Consider the following 21,115-nt stretch of genomic DNA (forward strand, 5'->3'; position numbering starts at 1 on the left):
GCTTATGCTGGTTTTCACCTGTACAATTACATAAGGTCAAAGATGTATTTATTGCGATCCAGTTTGTCATAACTTATATTAGCTCGCAGCACAGCATTTTGAGAAAAATCATGCACATAATTTGCATATTTGAGTGAATATTTATTAATTTAAAAACCATGAGGTAATGAGAGGCAATGGAACTTTGACTCCGCGTTTTTTTTCCAGGTTATGACTTGTCACCAGTTATTTTCAGTGTCAGATTACTGGAAATATCACTTATAACCACATAACTTTTCACCTCTGTGTCTTGAATGTTAAGGTGTTTTTCTTAAATATGTGCGTATTCTATACCTTTCCTCCTTTTCTGCCTTTGTCTAGTTTTTGGGCAAACGAGGATTCAAAACCTACATCAACTACAAAGAGAAAGCACAGACTAATTACGGCATATCCTATCATTACACCCATAGTAATCCTCATGACTCTTCCCCCTGAAGGACCACACATGAATCAATCCCCTTCCAAATCCATTTTCAAAACAATGCTCATACACTTGCTCCCAGAAAATTGACTTCTGAGCACCCCCACATAAAATGTAACCAGGAAGCCTCCCTCTGAATGAAACCCCATAGAATGGCCACTTGACTCTACTGAGATTTTACTTCGAAGTTATGATGTATAATAAACCCTGTGTGCTGAGAAATATTAAATGCCACATGGTTCTGATCTGATGGGAAAGCAGTCCACATCCAAGTTCATTGCCCACCACCCAGATTCTGAAAATTCTATCTGCAATGCTTGCTGACAAACTGTTCTTCTTTTGTTGTTGTGTTCATTTAATCTTTTATATACTAGGCCCCGGTGGAATTTTCATGAAATGCAGAATTAAACAGTCCCTGTCCATCCTCTTTCTTAGCTCCGGCAAAAACATTTCTTTAGAGAAGATACCTGAAGATATTGGTTTGGAATCGAACTCTAAACTTTTCCTTTTCTCCCAAGAAGGAAAATAAACCTTTATTCTCGAGCAGTTGATTCACTTCCCCAATTCCCTCATCTCTCCAATTTCTAGTAACTTGTGTGTGGAGGGACAGGGTATCCCAAGAGGGTACACACCCAGTTTCTCTTCTGCTTTATAGTTATTTTATTCTACAGTGCATATACTGCATATACTTCAGTGTTATCAGTATGTTAAATTTGAACATCCTAAAGAATGTTGTACTATCTTATTATGTAGCTAAGCCCCTTGGCTTTCTGGCATTTTGTCCATGGTAACTACAAAAATCCTGATTTCCACAGTGAGGTATAACTAATCTGCATCTGCTAATAATACTGTTCCAAATCGAGCAATGCCTGTCCACCGTTTTCCATCGATGCACCTAGATAAATAGAATATAATTAATTTATCTCTACTTTTATCCCCTTATTGATTCTCGTTGAGACCTTGTTATATGTTACCACATTTACCCAAGTCTCCACTCGGACTACGAGGGGCTCTCCTGCAGTTAACACATAGATTTTTCCTAGACACAGTTAGGCCTTTGCCTGCCCAAATAAATTAAGTAGCAAGTCCATTTACCTCCCTAAAAATATCTTGCCTAGTTGAAGTGGAAAACATTCGGGGAAAGAAATAAGCAGTGCAGTATAATTAACATCTTTGATAGTAGTTGCTGTTGCCTGATGAATGGAGTGGACTTGTTCAGTATATTGAGTTGCGAATTTTAATTTTTTGTAAGGCTTTGCAACTGTTACGTTCCTCAGCTTACGGTTAGCAAATGTCTAGGATTTTATAACCATTTATCATTAGCTTCTTTTGTTGAGTACTGCTGTCATCGCTTGATTGTAATTCTTAGTGCAAGCAATAATTGTTGATTTGTATATATCCAGTTATGGAGTAATTTATGTAGAACTTGTCAAACTCATAAACCAAAATTCCCTGTTTCTCAAAAAGGCAATCAAGGTGTGATTTAAAAAGATTTTGTGAATCTATTTTTTCTCCCTAAGCATAATGAGCTTCTTATGAGGGTTGAAAAGTACTGTTCTTTTTGTACACTCCTACAACTTTTCCCCTATTTGAACAATCTTCATCAAACATACTCGAAAGATGGTTCAGGAAACTGTATAACACTGTTAAATGTATATGAACCCAAGGGTGCCAACGTTTTAGACAGTTCGTTACTTCTTCCCAAAGAAATTAAATTGCAACCTTCATAATTATTGAATGCTGCTGAACTCTGTAAGAATGGGTTGGCACAATACAAGCAAATCCAAAGTACTTTCCAGAAACATCTTTGCCTAAAGTACTTGTCATATGTTGATTCTATTTTAGTGTTAATGTATTCTATCTTAATATCATATGGCTTTGTACGGAGCCTCACACAAAGGCTTTCCCACCTTTGCTGTTGGCGATCCATCCAATGCAGGAAGGTACAAAGGCCACAGTCATCAGAGGAATGGTTGCGCACTTGCAGAAAGACAGGGCGTAGAAGAGATATGGAGAGCTGGTGGGAATCTGAAGATAGTCTAATAGTTGAAGGACAGCCAAGGAGATAACCATGCAGAGACCTTTGAAGCTCCCCTGCATCTTCTGCTGTTTGCCAAAACCTTTGCGTGAAGCTTTTAAGTTGACGGCTAGTCCTAAGCCAACAAGAGCCCCTAGGTTTCGGTACAGGCCAGAAAACGGCATAGTGTCCATGTGGATCCAGTCTGGTTTGGCACACCACTTGGTCGCTCGTTCCACCGACCACAGCAAGTCTACATCAATGAGTTTCAGCAGCAGGTAGAACCCAAGTGCAAAGAGGAAGAGGGCCACGCTGACCGCACTGTACTGTCTCGTGCTGGCACTGTAAATCCAAGACGTGTGGTTGAAGGCTTCAGCGACAAGCATACCTGTAAAGGAAAAAAAGAATATGATGGATTGTTCCCTTTTTTCAGTTCTTTGCCAATCAATGTCTGTAGGGTCTGTGTCCATTAAAAAAATACAAATGTCTTCAGGTGAGAATCCTAGACCCATTGATACTGTGATCAGTAGCTGGTTTTCCACAGGTATTGTACACTTACTTTAGAAGCTAGCTGTGTTTACTATGGATTTGAAAACCACCTCACATGATTTACAAAACGTCTCCTCTCGTACCAAGATTTCGGAGAATAATGTGACTGAGCATATACTCCTATATTTAAAATCGACTTTCCACTTGAATTTTTGCCTGAAACTTCAAAATAAGATCATCTCCCTTCTTGACAATGACTTAATTGTTGCAACCTCATCCTAGTGTTAACTATTTCTACGCGTAACCTAGCACATAATTCTATTCCCAGCCCATCATGTATACCCCAAATTACTTTAGTATACCTTAGCTGTGCCTTTTTCCAAACGTTTTTCCCATTACTTTAAATGGCAATTAAAGAAAAGTATTTGTGCTGACTTAATTTATTCCTCAGGAAGGATTCTTTAAGGTGTTTGTGTTATGGCGTTAGTTTTCACCTACAGATTTCCATGACCACCGCCCCCCACCCCATATGCAATTTGGACCTTACATTTCCAATGATTACATTCAAGCTTGCCAAGTTTGGATAATTGGTAGGATCCCTCTAGCTCTGTCTTTGTCCTAAGGCCCTCATCTGCTGGGATCAGATAGACTGTATTAGCAGAATTGACACACTTTAAGCGGAGATGCCCATCTCTGGAGTCAGTGTCACCTACCTACTGTGATACTGCTCCTCTCCTTGTGACAGCTGCATTACATACTACACTGGCAGTAGAACTGCAGACTAGCGCCATTGTTGATTTTTGCTTCAAACACATTCTGATTGTGTACATTTGTCCTTTTCAGAAAGTCTGTCACAAAGGCACTGTGGCCAATGGAATAGTTTCTGCTAGACTGAGTACTGAATCAGGTTGCGCATGAGCCATCTTCAAAAACACTGTAGCAGAACATAGGTTGCATTGGGGCAAGATAAACAATATTCCAGCATTTATGTCGTATCAACTCATTACTAGATTACGGGCAAGAAATAATTCAATTTGGCCTGTTTCTTAAAGTGGTGACCAAGCCTAGATGGCTATTCCTGCAAGGTGAAATAGAACTGTTTTGGTGTTGTATATCCAATAATTATTGCTCTGGTTATTCCAATATTGAAAAGATTAAGGTACAAGTGTTCATCCTTTCGCTAACAAATGCTTAGAAAAAAATGTAAATTCAGTCATGGGGAGAGGAAGACCACCAGCAAGACAGTGCATGTTGAACATCTCTGCCTTCCATCTTGATTTATTTTCTAATTCTTCGTATACTGGACGGTCCTAGTGTGCTGTGAAAGAGCAGGTATGCCCTCTTCCCATGATGTGCTAGAAATGTTGCTCCAAGCGCACCCACTTGTGTAATAATCAATTTGATGCTCCTCTTCACTGAGTGAGGTAGTGATTTTGGAGATGGGGCGGGAGTTTTACTTATCCATTTTGTGGATCAAATCCCTTCCTTTGATACAGTAATGTGCAGGGTGTCAATGTGCAGGTTCCGGCATTTTGCCTCTAAATTAAGTTTGTAAGTAGATGCTATGAGATATCTTTAACACAAGGAGAACATAAACGTCCCCAACACTATCCTCCAAACAGGTGAATAGCCACATCCCCCAAAACCCCTAATGTGGAGCACCTTCCAAAAACAGTGAGCAATTTACCTGCTAAGACTCCAAGAATGACTTGATGTGGGAAGTGTGTGGCCACAAAGACACGGGAGACGCACACGCTGAGTTGTATCACCCAGAACAGAGTCCAGAGGAAGATTCGAGCGCCCCTTGAAAACAAAGACAAATATTACCAATGCCGTCCTAATCTTTTAAAAGAAATGTGTTCAGCATTCTCCCCCCCATCCCCTTCCTGGGCATATCTGCACTAGTAGTTGAAAGCCAGTCAATTGTGATGTAAGACTATGGACCTAACCGGTTCGTAAATGGGGGCTGAATAATAAAAGAAGAAAACCCATTGGACTGAAAGTCCCAAAATGGATGCTGTTACCTTTCCCTTACCTCTAGATCTAAATCTTTCGTTGAGAGTTCCATCAAATGACATTGGTCAGGATGGTGACTGATTAGCAAAACTTTGCAGTTTGTATCTTTGTGATGGTGTTTATGGGATGTATGCGGTGTGGACCATGTGGCTGCCTTTTATGTTCACTTCTACTTGCAGGAAGCAATGGGTTTGGATGGAGAATTCAACATCTAAAAAAAAGGGTGTGTTTCTCTTTTGTGCAGAAGCAGATTGAAATTTGAATTTGTTTCTTGGGGCAATCAAACACTGTTTTGTAGAGCAAAACTTCAGACGCCCAATTGGGTATTGTGCAAAGCCTTTGTTAATGTGCCAAGAATGATCTTTAATGTGGACGCTTTTAGATGCATGAAAAGTGAATCTTCATGATAAAAGGTTTTCGAGTTCAAAAACCGAAATGAGTGGTGCTGAATTCTTGCCAGTTTCAGGGGGGGCAAATGAATGAGCTACATATTGTCGAGGCTTGGAACTAACCTGAAAATCATAGCTGGCCTGAGGCTGAGAGCTTGAGGGAGCGGAAACATTTGCATACATTTCTCTGGGCATTCTAGACTGACGTCTGTCCACTCTGGTTGCCTGAATGTGGCTGTAAAAGGTGCAAATTACAGGCCCTTTGTATTAATGTAGTTTAGTGGCAAAGTGTTTGAACTGAGCAACTCACTGAGCTGAATGGCGATTCTGGTGTTCAGTTCTCAGTTGCTAATGGGCATCGTGACCTGAGGAATTTGTCTGCCAATGCTTACAGCCAGTGGCGGCTCCTCTGTTAAGGTGGAGGAGCGGGATGTATGACATTACAACACACGCTTTTAACACGCATGCCTTTGCAACGCGGTTTTTACAACGAAAACCTTTACAACGCATAGCGCTTTGAGGTGCTGGATAGTGAATAGTTTAATTTACTATTCCAACTCCAGTCCCCGTGGACACTAGGGAAGGTGTTGGATAGTAAATTAAACTTATTCCCTATCTTAGAGCGCCCCCCAACGCAATGCGTTGTAATGGTTTGCGTTGTAAAAGTTGCGTGGTAAAGGCACTGCGTGGTAAAAGTTGCGTTGTAAAGGATGTTTCCCGGAGGAGCGTCGCCCCACTGCTTTTTTACCAGTGAAGTAAAGGAAAAATACCATGATAATAATTCCACATTGTTATCAGTTTATTTGTTCCTGCTTCGGCAGCTTTGCCGGGTGGGGCAAGGCTGCTCCGATGACAGGAGAAGGGGAGTTGTGAGCACACTTTGTAAGTGGGCATAAATGTAGGGCCGGTCAAACATTCATGCCCACTTTGCATGTTCTCCACCCAGGCTCTACAGTAGCCCGGGTGGAGAACATGCCCAGGCTCCCACTGCCTGCCTAAGCTCCGAACCACAGCGCTCAAACCAATCACAATGCAGCGTTGTGATTGGCTATGGGGAGCCTGGGTGTGCTTCCTGTTCCGGCAGAAGCGAGGAAACTACGGAGGAGAGATGTGGCGACCAGGTACTTTTTTTTTTTTTTTTTCTTCCTCTTTTTACGTCTCGAATGAGACACTCTATAGGACTTTACTACCTTCAGAAGAGACAAAGCCAGGCACCAATAAAGGTCCGGCACATACCATGTCCACTAGATTGTCAAAGAGCGACTAAGATATGGTCTGTACTTGAGAAAGGGCCAGAGGAAGTAATGGGTTCCTTGTGGCTCATAATAAGAGCGGCAGACATTCACCCGCTTGTGATTCAGTGTGCCCACCACGTCTAAGAGGCTTTCGGTACCTGGCCCCTGAGGCACTTGCCTAAAATCCTTTTGAAGGTGCTCCCCAGCTGGAATGTGTAAAAAGGCACCTGGCTTGCATAGCAGAGGACACCAATTCTAGAGTAAAATGGAAAGATAGGCTTGTCAATAAAGAGAAGGCAGGAGGACAGGCCCCAGTTTAACAGGACAGCTGAACAAGCACTGGCGTTGCCAATAGGTCTCGCAGTAGGAGAGTTGGAGCTATTGGTTTTGTAGATGACATTTTATATTTATATATTGTTATTGGCATTGTCAATAACAATATATAAATATACAATGTCATTTACAAAACCAATAGCTCCAACTTTCCTACTGCGAGACCTATTGGCAACGCCAGTGCTTGTTTAAGGGGCAGGGTTTTTAGTTTAGGAATATATAGGTGGCATTTAGGGGAGGTCCTGCCTTATTGAGGACTCCATTTTGGGAGCTTGGGAGCAGAGCAGAGATTGCAGTTAGCCCCACCCATCCAACCTATAAAAATGTACCTTTTATTATTGTTATAGATATGGCTTACTTCGTATGAGTTGATATAGTTACTATAGGATAGGTTGTAGTTTTAAAGGGGCGCTTTTTTGTTGGTAATGGAGACCCCCCTCAGGAGGAGGGGGTCCTCTGAGGGGACAAGAGGAGTGTTTGGAAAAAGGGAGTTCGTATTAGAGATAATTGGTCGGATGTGTGAGAGAGAGATCGGGTAATGCAAGGTAAGGACTGTGATTGGAAGATGAAAGATGAGGTTACAGCGGAAAGGGAGTTGATTTGTTCTGGGGAATTGTTGCAAAGTCTGGGGTTGTTAAGGGACGGTGTGTCAGGAAACATTGTGTATTCGTGAGGATATCTCCGTTTCATGTATTGGACTTGAATTCATGAAGGTTGATGCCTGCAAGCCTGTCCTAATAAGGTGGGCATTTATGCTGTATAGGCTTGTGTCAGGGATATTATTGCACATTTTTTTATATGTCATTTTTAGTCGCAAGTGCTGACGAAAAGCGAACAAAAGGCATGCGATTAACAAGCAGCATGTACTTGTCCAAATGTTGCCTCTTCTTAAACTTCAAACTTTAACATGCCGCCTGGAAGTGAGTGGGGGTTGTGGACGTAAGCGTACGTGACGTCTGTAACGTGGTTACGATAGGGCGCCATTTTGAACGGAAAGCCCTGCGGTGGCGGGAAAATTGGCGAAGTCCCGGGTCCGAGGAGGAGGCCCCGGTGAAGAGTAGAGGCGGTGGAGGGGGAATATGTTGGAGCGGGGTTTTCATGAGTGTAGGGAAACCCTGTGAGAGAAGTGCTGGTGTCGTGGAGAGGATTTACGGAGAGGAAGAGCAGGTGAGTAAAGCTTTATTGGGGGGAGTAAAGTAGAGGTATTACGCCGTTGCCTATTGTTAGTGTTGCCTTGTTTGTTAGAGTAGTTGTGTAAAGTGTAGGTAGCTTTTTAAGATTTGGATGAGGCAATGTGTGTGGTTGTTTATGATTTGTGTGTACATTTTTTGTGCGCTGACTGCGATACAGTTTGTGAGAACATGCTTTGTGAGTGTGTCTGCGAGTGTGTGAGATAGTGTGTGTGTGAGAGAGTGTTTTTAGTTTTGTTATGAATCTCCAGTATTAATTGGCGCACTGTGATAAGTAGTTTTGCTACTTACAGTTTGTGATGCTGTCTGTGTGGCAGGAGTGTTACCTCCAGCTGGAGATGTTGTGGCTATGTTTTTCTTTGGCTTGTACACTGAAATTGAGTTTACATAAAAAAATAGAGCGCCGTATTGGGGTAGACGGATAGATTATGTAGTGTTTTTTTAACAAACAAATAATCTAGCCTTCCCGGAGATTACATTGAAATACATGTTTATTTTTACTGCTATTGCACCATGTTGTTGGATATAGTTGTGAACGGTACAGAACATTATGCGGCTGTGCTATAAAGAGTTTTTTTTAAAAATATGTCTGAGCGAGATGCTGTTACAGTGCTACCGACGCAAGTACGTGTTTTGTGAGTAAGTTAAAACAAGAACAAGTCGGGTTGGGGCGGGGCGGGAGAGTGAGAGAGTGGGAGGGAAGAGCTGGAAAAGCCCAGGCTCGGCAGTGCGGCATGGCTGTGATTGCGTGGAGAGAGAGGGGAGGTGCTGGTGTGGGAGGGGGAGGCTGTGATTGCGTGGAGAGAGAGGGGAGGTGCTGGTGTGGGAGGGGGGAGGTGCTGGTGTGGGAGGGGGAGGCTGTGATTGCGTGGAAAGAGGGGGGAGGTGCTGGTGTGGGAGGGGGGAGGTGCTGGTGTGGGAGGGGGAGGCTGTGATTGCGTGGAGAGAGAGGGGAGGTGCTGGTGTGGGAGGGGGGAGTTGCTGGTGTGGGAGGAGTGCTGCTAGGGGAGGAGAAGCCTGATGCCGGATGGGGGCGGGAGAGGCTGGGCTTGCATGCGATGCGCGTGCATGTTCACGTGAACTTCATGAAAACCGCGGGCTGAAAGCCCTTTGGTTTGAAGATGTTTTCGCCACATGAATTCTCGCTCCGCTCGATGCGCTTGCGCACATCGATAGGTCGCGAGACCTAAAAATGGACCTTAACAGGGAATAATGTGTTAAAGGTCATAGCCATGCAGGAAACAATGTGCTTAAGTTCAAAGGCATGCACTGACTGAAGTTCACCTCTGTTCTTCACTGCTTTGACTGTTGTATATATGATGTACAATTGAGTGTTGCTTTCACGAGCACTTTCATTCTTGTGCTCCTGTAAGTCACGCTTTGCTTTCATGAGCACTTTCATTCTTGTGCTCCTGCAAGTCACACTCAATGTTTCCTTTTGTTTTAATAATTGATTGCATTCTCGCGCTCCCTGTGTTGTTTTAAATGTGGGGATTCTGGTGGGGGGTTATGGAACAGCGGTTCATTATTATGTACTGAACCATGAACTTATGAAGGCTGGAATAAACAATCTCCTGCTTTCATTGCATCTTTATTCTTATTGAATGAATGATTTCGACTTTCCCACATTGGCGACGATTGGGGATAAACCTCTCATGCTTACTTTATAAGGAAATTACTGAGGAAGTTACGTTTTTTTTTTTTTTTTTATTCCTATACGCATTGGACTCCAGCACTTTTTTGGGGGGAATACGCAGTGAGTATATTTTAAATCCCCCAATTGATTCCTCGCTGACTTGATTTAAAAAAAAAAAAGGTCTACCTAGCGTTATCATTAATTTTGCTTCTCCAACGCAGAAGGCTCAGCTAGTTCCTTTTTACTGGCAGTTCCCAGTGCCCGTTTGCCTTAAGCTTGCGCAGAAAGATTAATTGCAGTTGGACGTCAACTCACGGTTGTATGCAGACTCGCGAGTTAACAAACAGTGGATTTCAGTTCATGTTTGCTGGACAAAATTCAGAATTTTTTTTTTCTAACCTCGGAATATCAGCGCTTCTTTTTTTTCATAAGGCAGCATCTTTTGAGTTCTTCTCGAGCGTGCACAACGAAGGAATAGAATTTTCGTCAATGAACTTCCGCTCACTTGGGAAACTACGCAAAGGAAGTTTCATCATCACGCATCAGAGCGTGAACGTGCCTCCATGTTATAAACATCTTTTCATTGTTGCTTAGCGACCAAAGGAACACCATTTTTCACTCGTTTTTCCACGTTATAAATCCCCTAATTGTTCATTTTCTTCACATTTACCACTCAAAGGCATTACTCTGAAACTCAAATATTTTGGATCAATTTCAAAAGCAGAGGAATACTAAATAGGGATATTTCTTCAAATGTAAGGTATTACTAAATTGCATGTAACCTAATTTGTAGCATTTTGTTTATTTTTATTCTATTTGTTCAATTTTTTTTTCTTTCTCTTCTTTCATTATCCTATGATTAATTTCGTTCATTAAACATGTCCGATATTGTTCCACCTCCTTCCTTTTTAACGTCTTCAGGTGAGCCTCCCATGCCATGGGAAGTTTGAGAACCAGTTTTCCTTGCATATGTAGAAGTTTTGGAAGGTGATGATTGTGAACCTCAAAGAAAGTTATCACTACATAAACATTGTTTAGGAGGTTTTGGGTTAAAGGAGTTTATAACTTTACCTGCATTAATCAATCCTGGGAGAATTAATGTGTACCAATATGCATCTTCACAACTTAATCTACTTTTTGGGAAAAAGAAAAACGATGTCATGGAAAGATTCATATTTTATTCACGTAAGCAAAATCCCGATGAGTCAATTGAGGACTATGTCTCAGCATTAAGGTTTTTGGCTGCTTCCTGTGCTTTCGAACACATTTCTTACGACCAAGTTCTGAGAGATCAAATTTTGATGCGCACCAACGGTAAAAAGTCCAAGAAAAACTGTGGTGCACCTCTGATTTGTCATTAAGTGCCGCAATCGATATCGCAAAATCCATTTAACACTCAGAAAAATGTGTGAAAGAGATCAGAGGAAATTAAAAGTCCCATGTATTTTCAATAAAAAAAGATTCCAACTTGTTGGATCAGCACAAGAAGAGCTTTAATTCAAGAAACAATGTTACAGAAAAGACTGAGAACAAATACAAAACCTCAAACACCAAAATTGAAATTCTTTAATTAATGTTTGCAGCGATGACGCAATTTCAAAATGTCCCTCATGTGCCATCAATGTTGATGGAATTGACCTAAAGTTTTTAGATGATTCTTGTGCATGGTATTCTTTCATCTCATCAAAAAATGTTCATGAAAATTGGCCAAATAGATTTCTCACTCAACCTGATGTATCTCCTGGGGAATATACGGGGCACAAAATTGATTTAGTAGGTCTTTTCTCTGCCACTCTTAAATTTTCTGACCGTCAAACTTTTAGCAAAGTGTATGTTGCTAGATCTGGAAAATCTCTTCTTGGGTGGCCACACCAACATGCATTAGGTATCAAACTTGACCCTAGAGCCAACCCACCTGTTTGTGATGTTGACACTGTAAACCAGAGTGATTCTTTCTCTGTTGATCAATTGGTAAAAATTCCAGATGTTTTCAGTGGCAAACTCGGAAAATATCAAGGATTTGAGCATGTAATTAAATTGCACGACAACTCCATACCCATTCGGTTTAAAGTAAGGAACATTCCTTTATCTTACAGAGAGAAATTAAAGGACATGCTCAAAAATCTTTGCAATGAAGGTATCATAGAACCTACAGAATCCTCGCCATGGGTTTCTCCCATTGTTATTTCAGTAAAATCTTCTGGGGGAACTCAGGTTATGTGTGGATTTGCGCAGTTTAAATCGTGCAATTTGAGTTGATTCACATCCTCTTCCCAATTTACATGAAATGGTTTCCACCTTGCATGATGCAAAAGTTTTCTCTTGTATCGACTTAGCAAGTGCATACCACCAGGTTGTACTTTCTGATGAGTCAAAGAACTTTACAGCATTTATTACACCTGAAGGACTTTTTAGATATTGTTGTATGCCTTTTGGGTTGGCAAGTGCTGCTTCTGTTTTCCAGAGATTAATGAAAGAAACATTAGAAGGGTTATCAGGTGCCATCGCTTTCCAGGGTGATATTTTGGTATATGGTAAGAATGACAATGACCATGACAATAATCTGTACAATGTCTTAGCTGCCTTATCTAAGAAGGGTTTTACTCCTCGTTTAGACAAATGCAAAATAAAAGCTAAGGAAGTAGAATATTTAGGACACACCACCAGTGGGGAGGGCATCAAACCCAAACAAAAACACATTGAAAGCATTATCAATGCGCTGTTACCCGTTTCAAAAGAACAGTTAATTGCTTTTCTTGGGTTAGTTGAATTTCTACGCAACATTTATTCCCAACTACTCTGCAAAAGTTGATCCCTTCAGGTGTTTGTTAAAAAAAAAAAAGCTACATTTGTGTGGTCAAATGAGATGTCTGAAGCTTTCAAAAAATTGAGGAGTTCATTGTTAGTGCGCCATGTTTCAAATCTTTCATTCCAGGAAAAAAAATTATAAGTATGGTGGATGCCAGCAATTTAGGACTTGGTGGTGTGTTACTACAAAAAGATCATTGCAAGGAATGGATTGTAGCTTACGCTTCTAGAGCCTTAAGGGATGCAGAAAAAAATTACTCCGTTATTGAGAGAGAACTACTTGCTTGTGTATGGGGTGCAGAAAATTTTAAGTTTTGTTTGAGGCACTGAGTTCATTATCAAAACTTACCATACACCTTTGGTTTTCTTAATGTCGCCTGGTGGTGGCAGATCCATGTCCGCACGGTTAGCCAGATTATCTTCAAGGTTACAGTCTTTCCGTTTTAGTATAGAATATGTTCAAGGGAAGGCAAACATGCATTCTGACTCTATGTCCAGATTACCTATTCCTAATGAAGGAATTTTTCAAGATGATGATTGCGAAGTAGCTTTTACCCCAGATGATGTCAATTTAATACATGACGGGAAGTCTACGCTAAGCGCAGACATTTGGATGTCGGAAATGGAAAAAGACATTGAATTGAACATGGTTAAGAATTACATTGTGAATGGTTGGCCAGAATTAAGGAAAGTCTCTGGTGAAATGATGAGTTTTGTGAAGACCCAGGAGGAGTTAGCTATTGAGAATGGTTTAGTATTGAGAGAAGACAAAATAATTCCACCGTTTGCTTTGAAGAATACTACTATGGAAATAGGCCATAAAGGACATCTTGGGATTTCTTTTACTAGGAGACGCATCAAGAAAGCGTTTTGGTGGCCTGGAATAGACTCCCCGGTGGAACATTTTGTTAGTAAGTTTAGTGAGTGTTCCATTAGTGATAAATCAGCTGTGCCTTTGCGTGTTTAATCTCACCCTGTTGATTTTCCAATTGGTCCTTATAGGAAACAGGAATTAGATATTATTGGTCCTTTCCATGTTCTACCTGAAGAAAATTATTTTGGTATTGTTTTGATCGACTGTTTTTCGAAGTGGCCTGAGGTTAAAATGGTCAGAGAAGTAAATTCACAAAATGTCATTGAATTCTTGGATAGTATTTTTTGTAGGGAAGGGATTCCAGAAGAAATAGTTACGGATAATGGACCACAATTCATTAGTAGGGAAATTGAGTGATTCTTTAATAAATGTGGCATAATCCATAGAAGGATAGCTGTGTTCCATCCAGAGGCCAATGGTCAAGTGGAACGGTTTAACTGGGTTGTAAAGGAAGCCATTCAATTATCCATAAAAGGTGGTCTTAATTGGCGAAATGCTCTGGAATCTATGTTACTAGTTTATAGGACATCTCCTAATTCAGTTACTTTGGTGAGTCCTTTTGAGAAGACGCAAACCAAGCACATGGTGGTTAAAAAACTGTCTGAGTGATGATAAATTAGTTGCTAATGATAACAATGTGGTAAAACAAAGAGTTAAGACATAAGGAAAAAATAGAAACAAACTATGGACAAAAAAAGAGGTTCAGGAAGTAAACACAGTATTGCCATTGGTGATCTTGTTCGCATAAAAAGAAAAGAGAATGTTCTCAAAGGTTCTCAGTGTTGGTCAGATCCTAAGAGAATTATTGAGGTTTTCAGAAATGCAGTAAGAATAGAAGGAGGAAGTGTTTGGAACCTGAACAGGATTTCCTTGTTCAAGGGGAATTTCCCCTCAGTTGAAAATACCAACAAGGACTCGTGCTCATATTCTAGACAGAGTATTTTTTCCTCTAAAGAATTCCCAAGTTGTTCACATGGGGACAATGTTTCATCTAGGAAGAAACGTGAACATCATCTCCTTGAGAAATTCAAAGATTTTGTTATGGATTAAAAAATAAATAAATAAAAGGGGGAGGATGTGTTGTATATATAATGTACAATTGAGCGTTGCTTTCCCGAGCACTTTCATTGTTGTGCTCGTGGAAGTCACGCTTTGCTTTCAGAAGCACTTTCATTCTTGTGCTCGTGGAAGTTACGCTCCAGGTTTCCTTTTGTTTTAATAATTGATTGCATTCTCGCGCTCCCTGTGTTGTGTTTTAATTGTGGGGATTCTGGTGGGCGGTTATGGAACAGCGGTTCATTTTTATGTACTGAATCATGAACTTATGAAGACTGGAATAAACAATCTCCTGCTTTCATTGCATCTTTATTCTTATTGAATGGATGATTTCGACTTTCCCACATTGACCTCATGGAGAAGGAGAGTGCAGTGGTGGGAAGTACATATGGATGCCATCTTGCGGGTACAGGAAGTGCTTGCCTAAGCATAGTCACAAGTGATTCTGCTTGCTAATTCCTTTAGCACCTCACCCACTGTGCAGAGCCTAAATCAGTCTGTTTTGCTTCCTGCCCAGCCAAGAGCGGGTAATTATGGGCATATACATGGCAGAAAAGTAAATGCCAGTGAAGTTGGACAAAATAGAATGATAAAGGGGAGAAAAGATTTAGAAAATTTCATTTTTGCTCTGTGCAGTCTAGACCTAAAAGTCGGGCACATCAAGTGGTAGAAGCTTTGTGCCACAATCATCTTGTGCAGTCTATGCGCCAAGTGCCAAAGTTTACGGTCATGCTGGAACAAATTTGTGGCCTGTTTGTCCACTCACCTGTAGAGTGTGCCTCCTCCAGCTCTTTTAAGGTGAGCTAGGACTGCGGTCACCATGACGTACCAGACACATGCAGATCCCATTGCATGTCCGGATGGACTACCTGGAACAACGAAACAATTCAGGGTTATGTTTGAGCCTATTGGTTATTGCTGCTGCACGAAGGGAAAAAAGATAAAAGAGGGAAAATGTAAAAGCTGCTAAAATATATCCGGGGTAAAAATGTCAGAAAATTACTGAAACATCCAGATTTTGGTACAGTAAGCACTGAAATCCACAGCTTATTACTCACTATGGGGACAAACTCATAATTGGTTGGTATTTATAGCACCTGATTAATTACAACTTAGCAATATGGGATTTCATTGGGTGCGAAAAATATCACCCCAAACACCAGGCCACTCATAATGAGGGCTTTAATATGGTGTTCGGAGACATGTCGAATGATGGAAGATAGCTACATAGATCAGTACAGGTGGATACATAGGACATTGCAGATTAACATTTTTAAGTAATTGCATTTCAATAGTTGTTTTTTCTTTATAGACCAGAGTTTCACAGCTAACTCAAATAGTGACTAAAACAAGCATTGGCAAGCCAGTAGGTCTGGCATTTGGTAATTATTGTTTTGTCATGGTTTTTGCAAATCATTATTGTTCAGGAAGCTGATGAGCCCTCCTCAATCTAAACAAACATATTGATTAGGCAAAAATGATTTGGTCTCAAAAAAGTGCACATTGATAGAGTACCCCTTAACACTGAAGAGAACTGCTCTGTGTGTTCATGTGTACCTTGTGACAGGTCAGCAAGCCGTAACTCCTAGTGAAGTCCGCCATTGACTGAAGAAGGCTGACACATTGTCCCCTGATGCATTCTGGAGTAAGTGGAAGAAAATATGAGGGACAGAACCACAGACTAATGGAAAAGTCTGGCTGAACCCTAATAGGTAACTATGCTATAAACACAATTTTAGTAAAATAAAAAAAGGTCTTGGCTAACACAGACCTTAAAAAGTCAATTGGTGTGACTTTGGCTGCAGCCTCTTACATTTGGGAAAGATGGTGCGAATTAAAGAATGTAAGAAATAATGTCAGAAAGGAAGATAAGAAAGAGGAGAGAGAAAGAAGCAAGAAAGACAGAAAAGTAAATGTAAAGAAAGAAGGAAGGAAAAGGAAAGAACTAAGAAGGAAGGGAAAAATTAGAATGAAAGGAAAAAGAAGGAAAGATGGAAAGGAAAAAAGAAAGGAACGAATAAGGAAGGCAAGAAAGCGAGGGAAGGAACAAAAGGGAAGTGGGAGGCAAGTAACAAAAAAGGGAAGAAAGAAAAAGGCATAGAAAGAAAAGAAAGAAGCAAAGAGGGGAAAAAGAAGGAATAACAGTCAGACAGGGTCGCACAGATAGAGCACCCTCATGAGCTTATATTCAAAGATCATGGGCCATATGTATCAAGAAGTCCTTTTGCGATTCTCAAATAGCGATTTTTTGCGAATCGCTATTTGAGAATCGCAAAATGCTATGTATGTAGGATTTGCAATCAATTTTGTGAATCCTACATATTCCTTAATTGCGAATCGCAATTAAGGAATACTTTCGCATTCATTTCTATGGGCCAGAAATTTTGCGATTCCTTATTTTGCCTTAATACATACCATGTGGCAAAATTGCATTCGCAAACGCCGAACAATTTTGCTTGATACATATGGACCAATATGAGCTGCTGGTAAGGTGTGAAAAAGCAGATGCCAAATAAAGGCCACTTCAAAAGGAATTTACAACAACATTGACAAGACACAGGAACAGACAAGCTGGAATGTGCTCATCTGTTAGAAAGCATCCTGCTGTCACATCAGACTCTACAAACGAATAGGCAAACTAAAGTAAAACCAAAAACATTAGCACTGAGTGGAACTTCCTTGTTTGCGCATGTGCTTCTTGTGAACGGGCTAAATGCAGTCACTCAAAGTGAAATGACCCAATGACTGAAGTAGGCTGAACCATTGCCCTATGTGGTCTGTAGTATGGGGTGGAAAGGAAAATGTGAATGACACAACAGATCAATGGATGAAGTGGGATCTGAAAGCCCCTTTAAGTGAGAAGATTATACATATAATTTGACTAAAATCTAAAGGTCTAGGGTGGCTAACTAAAAACCTAAAAACAAAGGTCACCTCCCCTCGTGTTGCTGTGTACATATACTTCTGATATTCCTGCCCCACTTCCTCAAGAGGCACTGGCATGTTGTCTACATTGTGAGCTGGGCACCTGCTTGCTATAGGCCCCACTGACTTAAATACCTGCCAAAGGTCCCAACTACGCCCTTACCCATCCCATTTCCCAAAATGATAGTACAGATGTGCTCCAAAAAAGTACTTAGTGCTCTCTTGCCTATTATACATTGTATATCCTACATCTTCCACTTGCACAGTTCTTGCTGTTCAACTGTATATTCTAGCACCCTTAGTTGTAAAGTGCTCTGTCACTTTTCGGGTCTAGCAGGGCTATAGCAAAAACTATAAAACTAATATAAATATGCTGTATGTGTTCTCTTCCTAATTTGGACATGGTTAAATATTTTTGTAGTTGGATTCTGAGGCTATCCACTGTGCATGACCCCAGTTTACGCACAATCCCCCATCGATGAATTTGCTGTGGGACATCAAATGTAAAGAATACCATTACTTCATGTCCCACGTTGTTTGTGTTTGCAGTGGTTAGGTGCAGAGCACCACTGGTCCGATTACACACACTGCATGCTCTCATGTAAAACGCTTCAGAAGTTTGCATTACTGGTCCCTTGCCACTTCTGGTTTAATGTTCCAGGTTCTATTCAGGAACTTCTACCAAGGGAGCAAAGAGGTTTCATCTTTAAAGACACTGCCTCCTGCCTGTCTACGAAGGTTCCATTGTTCCAACCTGGGGGTCCATAACATGGCTAATAACGAAGCGCACCTTAAGGTGTTGCCACAATGTTACACCCCCAGGTCCTGTACTGAGATGTTTTTGCAGCCTGGCAATGTAGGGACTCCTCGACCAAATTTGCCTGGATCCTTCAGGAAAAGCCTGTCCGAGGTGCCCTCCCAATTTAGATAAACTAATACTAATGTTGTGTGGAGGGCTGGAGTAAACCCCCAGGGCTGATTGTGGGTAAATTATTTCCTGATGTAACCTAGGCCACAATTAGTTAAGCTTTTCCTTAAGCGTAAATCAGAAGGCCTTAAACAGGATACCCTCTATTTGAAGTAGCTATCCCTTAATGTTTCTTCTGTGGGGAGTATTTGCTGTGATAAGACAGTGATTTTAGTATGCATCGCTTTCAGCTTCCGCAGTCACAGGATTGCTGTAAGTTATCCTAGCACTTCCCATGCTTGGGACCCGGAGAGCTGTATACAGCCACCTGCTGGTACATTGAGGCTCGGACGTCGCTAACGTCTCTATGTAATTTTAATATGCATAAGATCTGCTGTTGTTACGAACGCACACCTCCCCTCACGTTTCCTTTCCCCCAATGGCATTGCTAGTGGAGATGGGGGAAGGGCGAGCACTGCTTTTGGTGGGGCCGAGGTGAGCAAGTTATGTCTGTCGACTACCACTAGCCCCCCCTGGCCCGGAATAAGTCGTCCGTCGGCCCGGCCGGCTCCCCCCTTACCTGCACCAGGCAGCAAACTTAGGGTATGCCCTGGGTGGCATTAGGTCTAGCTACGCCACTGCTTTTCCCTGCCAACCCCCTGTTTTTCACTATTTTTCGGCTGGCTCCTTTGATAGTTGGTTATATGTACGTTTTGATGATGACTTCACAGTCATGGCTGTGTACCAGCATGTGCTCAAATGTTAATGAATTGAAAAACATAAAACAACATGATACACTTCCATATTGGTAGCCTGTGTAGTTTTCCAAGGGCTTCTGATAAAGGCAGAATTGCAAATATGGAGGATAAGACGAGCTGCTGTGTCTTGGACTACCCAAAGTCCCTGGATAAGATATTGGGGGATTCCCAACTGTAAGGCATATCTGTAGTCCAGACAAGAGACAATCAATGCATGGATGACAATTTTCCAGCATACATCAGAGAGGAGGTGACACATTTTATGCAGTGATAGCAGAATGGTACAGGAAAGCGTTGCAACTTAACTAATTTAGGAGGGAAAAGTCAGCTTTGTGTCAAATTTTATCCTCAAATGTTCAACACAGCTCCCAGAATTGGAGATATGCTGAGCTCTGATGGGCACCGTTGTTGTTACTAAACCGCTGACTGCTTCCCATAGAGAAGAATCTTTTTTCTCACCACTATGCTTCAATTAATTTAGCTTCATCCATTGTGCTACTTATGACACACATTGTATGAAGGTACTTCTGGTGGTATTACAGTTGTCTGCTTTAGGTGCCAAAATCTGAGTATCATCTGCGCCGGAAGAATACCTTGTCTCCAACAGCCACTCAACCACATAAGTAACCGGTCAGTCCTGCACCACATACACATCACAGAAGAACACCTGGTGACTTGCAGCCACCCTACCACATAAAATAACTGGTCACTCCTGTATGACACACACACACCACCACAAAAGAACGCCTGGTCTCCAGCAGCCACCTCAGCACATAACATAACTGGATGCTCCACCACGAGATATATAATCACAGAAGAATACATTGTCTCTAGCTGAAACTCCACCACATAAAAAAGGAAAATGCTACTTACCAGTATGCATCTGTTCTTGGCATGTAGAGCTGCAGATCTGCATAATTTTGCATAGATCGCCATCTGGTGTTGGGCTCGGGTGTTTGCACTTTGTTATTGTAGAAGTATTTGTAGTCCCGAGATAGGTGACTCGTCCTCTGGTTAGTAGTGCGCATGGGCATCAACTCCATCCTTAGATTGTTTTGCCATGAATGGTGATGATAGAGTTAGTTAGAAATAGAAAGATGTCCATGTGTAATGTATCTAAGTAAGACAGTACTGCAACACATGCGGATCTACAGCTCTATATGCCAAGAACAGATGCATACTGGTAAGTAGCATTTTACGTTTGAAGCATATGAGCTGTAGATCGTATACTTTTTCATAGACTATACAGCAGTTCCCCAGTTAGCGGTGGCTACCTGTATGCATTGCAGTAGTTTGAAAAAGTGTTCTTAGTACAGCCTGGCCCACACTAGCTTGTAGTTTTGCCTGCACATCTACACAGTAGTGTTTTGTGAAAGTATGCGCTGTAGACCATGTTGCGGCTTTGCAAATGTCATCCATGGGGATGTTTCCTAAGAATGCCATGGATGCCCCTATTTTGCGTGTGGAATGTGCTTTAGGGGAAATGGATAAGTTACGTTTTGCTTTTTGGTAGCATATTTGAATGCATTTAACGATTTACCTGACAATTCCAGCTTTTGATATAGGATTGCCCATATGTGGTGGTGAGAAAGCTACGAAAAGTTGTTTAGTTTTCCTGAAACTTTTTGTCCTTTCAATGTAGTAAAGAATAGCTCTTTTGACATCAAGCGTATGAAGAGCCCATTCAGCTACGGAGTCTGGTTGAGGGAAAAAGTACTGGAAGCTCAACAGACTGGTTAAGGAGGAAAGCCAAAACTACTTTAGGTAAGAATTTAGGGTTTTTCCTAAGAAACACTTTGTTGTGATTGTATTTGCAAAAATCGTTCTTGTATGGTTAATGCCTGGGGTTCACTTACTCTTCTGAGCGATGTGATGGCCACAAGGAAAGCCAGTTTCCATGTGAGGAATTGCAATTCACATTTATATAAAGGTTCAAATGAGGGACCCATGAGCCTAGTAAGGAAAACGTTTAAATTCCATACTGGAGAGGGTGGAATTCTGGGAGGAATTATTCGTTTAAGG

General features: G+C 41.3%; 1 protein-coding gene across 1 annotated transcript in view; it reads right to left on the bottom strand.

The window, feature by feature from the left end:
• Positions 1-661: 661 nt before the first annotated feature.
• Positions 662-21,115, bottom strand: part of LOC147748280 (glucose-6-phosphatase 2-like) — a 75,102-nt gene continuing 54,648 nt past the window's right edge. Inside the window, exons 3-5 of the mRNA XM_086959777.1 lie at positions 15,270-15,372; positions 4,654-4,769; positions 662-2,865 (exon numbers count right to left, since the gene is read on the bottom strand). Of these exons, the coding sequence (XP_086815903.1) occupies positions 2,351-2,865; positions 4,654-4,769; positions 15,270-15,372 (734 nt within the window). The 3' untranslated portion in view covers positions 662-2,350. The remainder of the gene's footprint in view (positions 2,866-4,653; positions 4,770-15,269; positions 15,373-21,115) is intronic.

Source organism: Lissotriton vulgaris, chromosome 1_1, assembly GCF_964263255.1.
Source record: "Lissotriton vulgaris chromosome 1_1, aLisVul1.2, whole genome shotgun sequence".
NCBI lineage: Eukaryota > Metazoa > Chordata > Amphibia > Caudata > Salamandridae > Lissotriton > Lissotriton vulgaris.